Source organism: Pyrus communis, chromosome 3, assembly GCF_963583255.1.
Source record: "Pyrus communis chromosome 3, drPyrComm1.1, whole genome shotgun sequence".
NCBI classification, from domain to species: Eukaryota; Viridiplantae; Streptophyta; class Magnoliopsida; order Rosales; family Rosaceae; genus Pyrus; species Pyrus communis.
In genome coordinates this window covers 8,541,069-8,550,253 of record NC_084805.1, presented here as the reverse complement: position 1 = coordinate 8,550,253, position 9,185 = coordinate 8,541,069, and the positions used below count along the sequence as shown (strand labels likewise).

The following is a 9,185-nucleotide window of genomic DNA, read 5'->3' as shown; positions in this document are numbered from 1 at the left end:
GTTTGAATTTGTTTGAATAACGAAAATTCTTGGCTCACCTTGTGAAAATTTTCTTAAGCTAGCTGATACTGTTAAAATTTTTCTTTGTTTATAAAGATTTAAATCTTCAAGCTAGCCCACCCGGTAAAAAATTTCTAGCACCGCCATTGGGGTCTGCTAACCTCTCCTTGTGGTTTTAAAATCTCGAACCTAGTGTTTGCAGACGAATGTTTGTTATTTGCTAAAGCCACAAGCAAAGCAGCTAGGAACATTTTAGGCGTGCTTAACTCTTTTGCAAGAGCCTAGGTGAAAAAAACCGTGGCTACTGCCGAAATGATGACCCTCACTTGTCTCCTCCCCTTAATCCCAATTTCCCTTTTTCTTTTTCTTCTTGCTTGGTTGGATAGAATATAGATCATTATCAATTGTGCAAATTAAAGTCTTTATGACTCGTTAACATGACTTAAAACGACATCGTGTAATTTAGGCACGAGTCTTTACGAAGCATGATCTAACACAATTTTACCCAACTACAGATCCTGTTATATGTGTTGTAAGATGGATTGAGCCATCTAAGTGGGGAGGTTTGATGAGTTGGGAGAGAGAGAAAATCGAACACGAGATCACGAAAAAAAGTGGCAGCTACATGGGTTGCTTTTTAGAAATTTTGATACTTTTGGAGAAGGGAAATCGAACACAAGATCACGGATGATGAAGTTAATGTCCATACTAGAGCCATTTTCATTGTGTATGTTGATTGCGCATATTGTGTTGGAGCCTAGGATTCTATCCGGATTCTCTTTGGGAAGATCCTAGGGATGAGTAGAGGATCCGTAGAGGATCCTCATCTAGCCTCAACTATGCACCAAACCTTTTACAAATATATATCATCCTCGCACCCACGTCAATCGAACATGAACCTCTTTCAACCAATTTGTGACGACTGCAACTAGACCAAAGGCTAGTTGGTATATATTCTACGCACACATAGGCAGGAAAATCGGCTAAAAAATGAAACTACATGCCAGAAAAAACATATTTCTTTCGCCAACAATTGAACAGCTGCTGCAAGACAATAACAAGGACTAAAGTTCTTTTCTATCCACCTTCAGTTTCAACTTCTACGCTAAACCATTGAAACTCTTTAGAAACGGAGAAAGAACCCGAAAAGTTAAGCTGTAAACATATGAAAAGAAACTGCAAGGGGGAGCTTAGTAAGCAAGAACAAGTTTACCAAAACTTGTATTTCCATTGCTTGAAGATGTTAGGAGCATAAGAACTACAAAACTACAGAAACGATAACAACTAGTGTAAAAATGCCATCTTTCAATTGGGCTCAAAGTATTTACACTTCATCATCAATCTATCCTGTCTTGATGAAAATGAGTAGTCAGAACCTCTGAAACTGAGAAGCCAATGGAAGAGTCGACCTCAAAAAGTTCTTTTAGCTTATCATCACGAATGGTACTCTGCTTATCAGTCGGATCCTTCAAGGGGGGCGAAACAGCCAAAAAAGTAGGTATGAGATCAAAAATTCAGCACCAAGATACAGTGGGACTTCAAGGAACTGGGAAAAAGGTGGAACGGCAATAAGCAAAAAAGTTAACAAGCTCTATCATTCTCTAAATGTTGGACTGACAAATTCAATGACAGACACAATACTACTAGGCGAGGCATCAATTTTGTATTCTAAAATCTAGAGTGGAACATGACACCGATATTTGACCAAATACAGAAATGTGATGTGATGCTGTCCTTGTGCAAGGGTACTTATTACAACTATAAAGAACAAGAAAAAAAAAAATGGGACATAAAGGAAATTCACAACATCGACAATTGGATACCAGTGTTTTGAGGTTTGACCTTTAGAGAGTTTAAAGCTAACAATGGCACAAATCAAGGGTCATACCTCACGCTTTTCACAAGCTCTAGTTGATTATGGTCCTCAGCCTAATTCGATATTCAGAACTTTCATTCACATCACAGTAGCCTTGCATTATACTCAGTCATCGAATATCTTGGTACTAATTATGCAATGACTCTGTGTACCAACCTCAACGATCATCAACTATGATTCATGAAAAAGTTGCAAGATAAACGCTTGATATATTAACCAACCATTTTCTAGCTGCAAGGTCTATGGTGTAATCACAAAAGCATTCTAAAATCATTTGCAGTGAGAGGACATAAACAGCGAGCATACTTGAGCTGAGCCTGATGTCACATAATCTTTAATTTCTCAAGCAATCACTAGCAAGAAAATTAAGCCTTTTAATGTCTATGAACTCAAGGGAGCAAAATAAGCAACGTCTATGAAAAAGTTTTAAATTGTTATTTTAATTTATTCGGGCAGCGGTTCATTTCTCACGGCTTGGGATATTTCATATATAATATAAGAGGTCATATCCAGGTGACTAACAAAATTTAAATTATATGATGTTAAGATCTTGAAAGCATAGGTTTGAAAAGGAAATTGCTGTACCTGTAAATCATTTTTTATGTACTCCTACAGTCTCTTACAGAGAACCCGTGAAAACAAATTTTCCCAGGTGCTAAGGAATTTCACAAGAGCATTCAGAAGCGGCAAGGGAGAAAGAAGACCAAAACGAACTTTCTTCGGAAGTTTTTCGTTTTTCTTGGGGTGAACTAAATCTAAATATTAAAATGGTACTGAGACTATGTTATTAACAAGTTCATAACTTAGAGAACCTTGATTCATTTCTTAACATCTTATTTGGAGACATTATGACAGTACCAGCATGCAAGATGTGGAATGAATGCCTAAATGAACGATAATTTTGCAACCCAACAAAGTTCGATAAACTGAAGACCTGAATTTATTTTTCTCACCTTCTTCTTCCTCCTCTTCAGACTGGTTTTCCTTTTGTGAAGCGTCATCTCGAGCTGCTAGATTTACAAGTAATACAGTTTGTCAAACTACTGAAGCAGATACCATGATATTTGTCAAAACTTCGACACGAGACTATGTATTCTATGGCAACATAGCATAGATGGAATGGTGTAGACCAGATAACTGAATGCATTTCCTGAGAAAATTCATCACTTTAATCACTTGACATATAAACAAACAGAAAGCAGCCCTACGTGGATAAATGCACACTTTAAAACATGTTAAGTACTCATTCGAAGTTGAATGTGCAACCCTAGGTGAAATGTAGGCAATGCACTTGCTATGTTCCATTCCATCCAACATATGTGGGAGAGGAATCACAATAATTAAGTAATTCATCCCTTCAACACTTTCCTACCAAGCAATTTATATATCATGAATCATGATCCATATGCACAAAACATGGAAATGAATGCGCAAAAAGAATCATATCCAATAAATTGTTCCCCACTCTACACAGTGCAAGTTGATTCATCTGTGCTGAAAACTGCAAATGTGTGGGAAAATGCTTATTTTTTAAGATGTATACCTTCTTCATTTAAGGGCAATATGTGCTTGCACAGAGCTTTATTCATTTGAAACATATTGATGCAATCAACATCAAAAAGGGCACGCAATGACTCATCACATATTATATCGCGTTTGTTCTTTGGATCTTGCAAATTGTTCTCCCGGATATAAATCCAAAGTTTCTTCACGACCTAATTCATAAAAGAATGGAATGGGTGAGGAATAAGTTTTGACATCATACTTTCAACAAATCGCCACTGGCTAAATAAAAGAAATTTCCCTCTCTTTGTCAAAGGGGTTTCTTGAAAATTTAAAATTAATACCTCTGTTCTGGCCAATGCTGACACTCCAGTGAACTTTTGAAGTTCTGGAGAAAGGCTGCATAATTTGGTAAATCCACCACCACCTCCCCTTTTCTTGACTTCTTTATCCACTTTAGTAGACCTACTTGATAACACACTCCATTAGAACAAATAAACACCAGCACCTCAGAACCAGGGTATTTTGCCCTAACGGCCATGGATGGTCATACGAATATAAAATAGATTACTATGGACCCCAGTATATATTGATTATGCAATAAACAGTAAACGGCCACTTTTTTTTCAAGACCGGGGAGGGGGAAGTTAGGCTATATTCAAAGCATCACAAGTAAAAACTGTGCGGATGTTATCTTCTAAGAAAGTAAATAAGACAATAAGTGAATTCATTGATTGGGCTTAAAAATTACAGTTTTGGATCTCCAAGAATTCTGTTTTGCCTGGTTCTGTAAATAAATAACGAATAAATCATAATTTAATCTCAACATGTCTTCAAGTTACAGGATTAAACTTTCAAATTCTGACCATGCATAATAGATAAAATAAAAAAAAACAGTGGAAACAATGAGAAGGTCAACGAAACCAGAAACCTAAACGCAAAACGGTAGGATTTGAAATTAAAAAACCAACCTTTGTTTCTTGGTTTCTTTTCGTCTACTACCTCTTTCTACCTCCACCTCCTCTTTTTCCTCCACCTCTTCTTCCTCCTGTTCAGCTACATTACTTCCTTCAGAGACAGAATGATCACTTTCTTCCACTTTCTTCTTTTTCTTTACAGGTTCTGAGTTACACCATGTTATGAAGTTAAGATCTCAAATAAATACTATAACATGCAACTTCAGGTGACAGTAGTCAAGGTAAATGATAAAGAGCATTATAGATACCATTACATGAAATACAGCAATGATCCCAATTGGAAGACTTTTTTGTGACAGATGAAGTTGTAAAAAATAAAAAATACCCCAAGTTAATGCACTCACTGAAAAAGAGATTAGTTTATGAGATACAGAAAGTCAAAATAACCCAGAAAAGAAAAATAGAAATCATGCTTTTAAAATTAAAAAAAGCACAAATTTAAAGAATCATGTTTTTCTTTATGCTTTGTAGCATAATGCTATTTGTTATAATTAATACTTTACTTTCCGAAGAGAGAACAGAAATTAGTGTGAATATGCCTTCTACTTGGTGAAGAAACCAATCGCAAAGTACACTGTAAGTGTATGTTACCACAAACAAATTCACTGTAAGGTATGTTTCCATCCTATAATAATCAATCGCATGAACAAATGATTAGTAACATTGCCTGTCCTCTGTGACTTACAGTAGAAAATAGCATGTGCTTATAAGAATTTCTGTTCTTTATTTTCACTTTGTGCACATTTAAGTGTAGTGGAGTTCAAACACATGTCAAGCAGCAGCATATAGGATGTACATCAAACAAAGTGGAATATACAAATGAAAAGTACATATATTATTGAGCACAAATCCATATGAAAACATACAGGGTACTAAAATAATATAAACGAGTAAAATAATGAACGACAACAATTAGGTCAATATATGAGTGTCATCAGAAAAATGAGAGAGAATTTTGGACATACCATCTTCCCCGCTAAGCGGCCATATATGCTTGGAGAGGACTTTATTCATTTGAAACATATTAATAGAATTAACACGGAAAAGGGAATGTAGTGATTCATCACATCTAATATTTCTCCTATTTTTTGGGTCCTGCAAATCCTTTTCCCGGATATAGGCCCAAATTCTCCTGACCACCTAAGAATGAAAGAGGGAGAATAACTATGACTTCTTGGTTACAAATCTCCGTCCAAATGAAAGAGGTATTGACAAGTAAACAATAAAAAATTGCTTAACCAATTATACCTCTGTTCTTGCCATTTCAGGCTCCCCAACAAATTCTTGAAGTTGTGGAGACAAGCTACATATTTTATTGAAGCCACCTCTTTTGGCGACACCTTTATCCACCCTATTTGGAAATATAACATAGCTTAGAAAAGCTAGAGCCCAGCACAAATACATATTTCCAGAGCAGCATATATCATATACTCCATATTGTGGGTAAAAGTAACCAAATACAGAAAAAAGTAGATACATTAGGTCCGAGTGGTAAAAATGATAGCAGACTAGCAAGAAATAAAACATATTAAAGATAGAAGAAAAGCAAGATCTGTGAATGGTTAAGAATTCGTTCTTTATACTCTAAAGGTTATTACGTTCCTTGTGTCTGATTGTATTGTGTACAAAAAAGGGGGAACATAACAATAAATACTAACGCATTCTTCTAGAATCAATTTAAACAAATCCTCGTCCCCGAAGTTTTCAAAGATAATGCCTTACTCTGAGAAATTCTACAATCATATCACAATAAGCTTATAATTGAATGCAACTTAAACAATCCTTAAAGCTCTCTCAAGATATATGCTTTAATTAGGAGAGAAGGCATGTTAGCTGCAAGTGTAGTCAGTATATGAGCTTTCCCAATATAGCACATTATCCTTCACCTGTCAGTTTAGTCATGAGATGAGCTTCATTCCATTCTTATAATGTTCTAAACAAATAAAACTTACGCGAAACAGAAGTAACAACAGAATTCTTAGGCATACAAGTAATAACATTGTCAAAGGGGCTTACAATAACTCAGGTGGACTTTAAGGGCCATATCTCTAGATATAAATTCACTTAGAACTCAATGTGATTATTAAGGGATGCCAGGAATCTGAACTGACAACATTGGCATTTTCAATTCATTGTCAACAAGTACACTTGCATATACAACACTACTACACATTGACGTTTCATGTACTCCCGAACCATATCTAAGTATACTACAGCTTAAAACTGGTATACCCAAAAATATTAGGAGCCTTTTCAGTTCCAGAATGAGAAAGAAAGACAGACTGCTGTCAGCCTCATTTTGCAACCAGTGCCAAATGCCTCAGTATTTGATAATTCAATGAGCTTTGAGATTTTAGATGATGCACCACACCAGTGTGGACATGTAGAAACACCGAAAAACATTCACTGTTTAAACTGCAACTAAAGAACTATATGCTAACCATTGGCGGAGCCAGTGAAGGCTCAGGAGGATCACTTGACCCTTTTCGCTTGCAAAATTTTTGCTACATGATTGTTTGTATTTGGTTTTTTTATATCAAAATCTTTAAAGGTTTTGACCCTTCCGGTCCATTGAAAATATGATAATTTGATTTTTTTTTACCCGTATCCTCACCTCAGAGACATAGCTCATGAATGAAATTTACCATTTTGTATTTTTTTCGTTTCTATTGTGTCAACGATCACTGATTAACTAATCACCTTATAGAAATCATGTCATATTAGAAATACAGAAGTTAATATACAATAATACATTTAAATCGTCGTTAACGAGTTTTCAAACTATGATTTTGGGTTATTATACAAGCCTTTATAAAAAAAAATATTTCGTTTTCACTTTGAACTTATAGATGTCTAAGGTTAAGCCCATAGTAGAATTTCTGACTCTTTCACTGATTCTAACATAAAAAATGCAATACAGACAATGTTGATATAGTTTAACACAACAAAAAGACGTCAACTTTCATAAAAATTCTCAGCCATCCAATAGATAAAAAGCAATAAAAACCGCCGTTTGGCGCAGATAATTCTCAGAAATATCGACACAATGTGGGTGGGACCCAATCCGAATAAAGAAAAATTTTATCTCATAAGCCCACAACAATTAAATTTCGTTGCCACCCACCAACCCAATTTTCCCAGCAACCAAACACTAATTAAAGAAAATCCAAAACTGCATTAAAAAAAATAATAATAATAAAAAAAAGAGTAATAAAAATTAACTCACGTTTTTCTCCTTTTCCTTTTGCTTCCCTTCTCTTCCCCTTCCTCCTCCTCTTCTTCTTCGTCTTCTTCCTTAACGTGGTCGTTTTGTTCTGCGTTCTCTGAGGCTTCACCGACCTCCTCCTCTGCTTCTTCGTCTTGGGGTTCGGTCTGGGTCTCGAGGTAAATGTCAATTTGGTCCCGGATAAACTTTTTCCGGTCCGACAGATCAACTCCGAAATCGGCTTCGAGTTGCCGGCGAACGCTGCCGGCGGTGGACGTGTCGAGGTCCGAAGTACCGAGGATTTCTCTGAGCCGGGTCAGGAGTTCCGAGTCCGATACCATTTTTCTGGGCCCTTGAATTAACCGGTATTTCGGCAGGGATTGGAGTTTAGGGAGAGGAGAGAGAAAGGAAATGGCGTCTCATGCAAGTGATACCTGTGAAGAAGGAGAAATAAGGAGACGGGTAATGGTGGCGTGTGGACCGGTGAAGGGTATTTATGGGATTTGAAATTTTGTCTTTGCTTTGCTCGGTCTAAATTCTTCACACTAGTATCTACATCCTACACCTTGGTTGGTTACCTCCTCCATTTTGTACTTAACAAATTATTTTACAAGTGTTCATTAATTTATCGGTGAACTTGTAATGATTGGTCAATTTTCTCCTTTAATTTTAATTTTGATCAATTTTTCTCCTCAACTCTTATAATTAGTCAATTTGCACTCTACTGTTAATTTTTAAAATTTTTCATCTATTCTTCTACTAAGTAGGTATCCGCATAACTGGTTTTAAAAAGCAAAAAAGTCATTTTCGCTGCACCTTCTATCTTTTTCCTTTTCTTCTAACTTTCTCTTGTTCTTCCTTTTCTCCATAACTTTCTCTTGTTCTTCCTTTTCTCCAAGCCGAGCCCGTCACTGCTGCCAACGTCTCCCTCCTCCGCTATTTGCAGCCCAATTCATTTGATATGCAGTTTTTGCAGTTTGCAGCTGCCCACACCCCGTCGCCGCCTCCTTCGGCCTTGTCTACCTCTATTTAAGGTGTAGGGAAACCTACGTAACGGAAAATGACAGTAGGGTGAAAATTGAAAAAATGACAGTAAGGTGCAAATTGACTTTTTTTGCCCTTCAAAAGCAGTCATGCGAATACCTACTTTATGGAAGAATAGATGGAAAATTAAAACAAATTAACAGTAGGGTGCAAATTGACTAATTATGAGAGTTGAGGGGAAAAATTGGCCAAAATTAAAGTTGAAGGGGGAAATTGGCCAATGATCACAAGTTCAAGGGGTAAATTGATGAATACCTCATTATTTTACAATAAAGTAAATAAACTTAAAACTTTGACAAAAGTTAGAACTCTATAAATTGACATGCACCAATATTTTTTATTTATTTATAAACACTAAAATTTAGAATTTTCAACATTTGGAATTTGAAACCTCCAATTTCCAAGTTTAGATTATATGTAAATACGTGTCATTTCCAAATTCTTATGAAAGAATTTAAAAATAAAACTTCTATATTCAAACTCCATTGGGATCGAATGGATGTACTTGCAGCGGGTTTTGATAAAATTGGGCTTCCCACCTAAGTGGATCAATCTGGTGATGATTGATGTATCAATAGTT

The 9,185-nt window shown here is 36.0% G+C and overlaps 1 protein-coding gene across 4 annotated transcripts; it reads right to left on the bottom strand.

Annotated features, from left to right (window-relative positions):
• Positions 1-821: 821 nt before the first annotated feature.
• Positions 822-8,112, bottom strand: LOC137727386 (upstream activation factor subunit spp27-like). 4 transcript variants are annotated; one of them, XM_068466255.1, is made up of 8 exons: positions 7,583-8,112; positions 5,605-5,707; positions 5,322-5,496; positions 4,351-4,501; positions 3,724-3,844; positions 3,420-3,591; positions 2,830-2,886; positions 822-1,546 (listed from the first exon to the last, which is right to left on the bottom strand). In XM_068466255.1, exons 1-8 carry the CDS (start codon positions 7,900-7,902, stop codon positions 1,539-1,541), a joined length of 1,107 nt encoding a protein of 368 aa, XP_068322356.1. In that variant the 5' UTR covers positions 7,903-8,112; the 3' UTR covers positions 822-1,538. The 4 variants fall into 4 exon arrangements, with proteins under 4 accessions (XP_068322356.1, XP_068322354.1, XP_068322357.1 ...); XM_068466253.1 differs by having other exon boundaries at positions 822-1,466; XM_068466256.1 differs by having other exon boundaries at positions 2,830-2,883.
• Positions 8,113-9,185: the final 1,073 nt, after the last annotated feature.

Bases quoted from the DNA above. Each gene is read 5' to 3' on its own strand.
- LOC137727386 (XM_068466253.1), bottom strand. From the start codon at position 7,902: ATGGTATCGGACTCGGAACTCCTGACCCGGCTCAGAGAAATCCTCGGT. The intron at 5,708-7,582 runs GTGAGTTAATTT...ATTTCCAAATAG, and splicing joins AAAAGGAAAAGGAGAAAAAC to GGTGGATAAAGGTGTCGCCA. The intron at 5,497-5,604 runs GTATAATTGGTT...TTTCATTCTTAG, and splicing joins CTGAAATGGCAAGAACAGAG to GTGGTCAGGAGAATTTGGGC.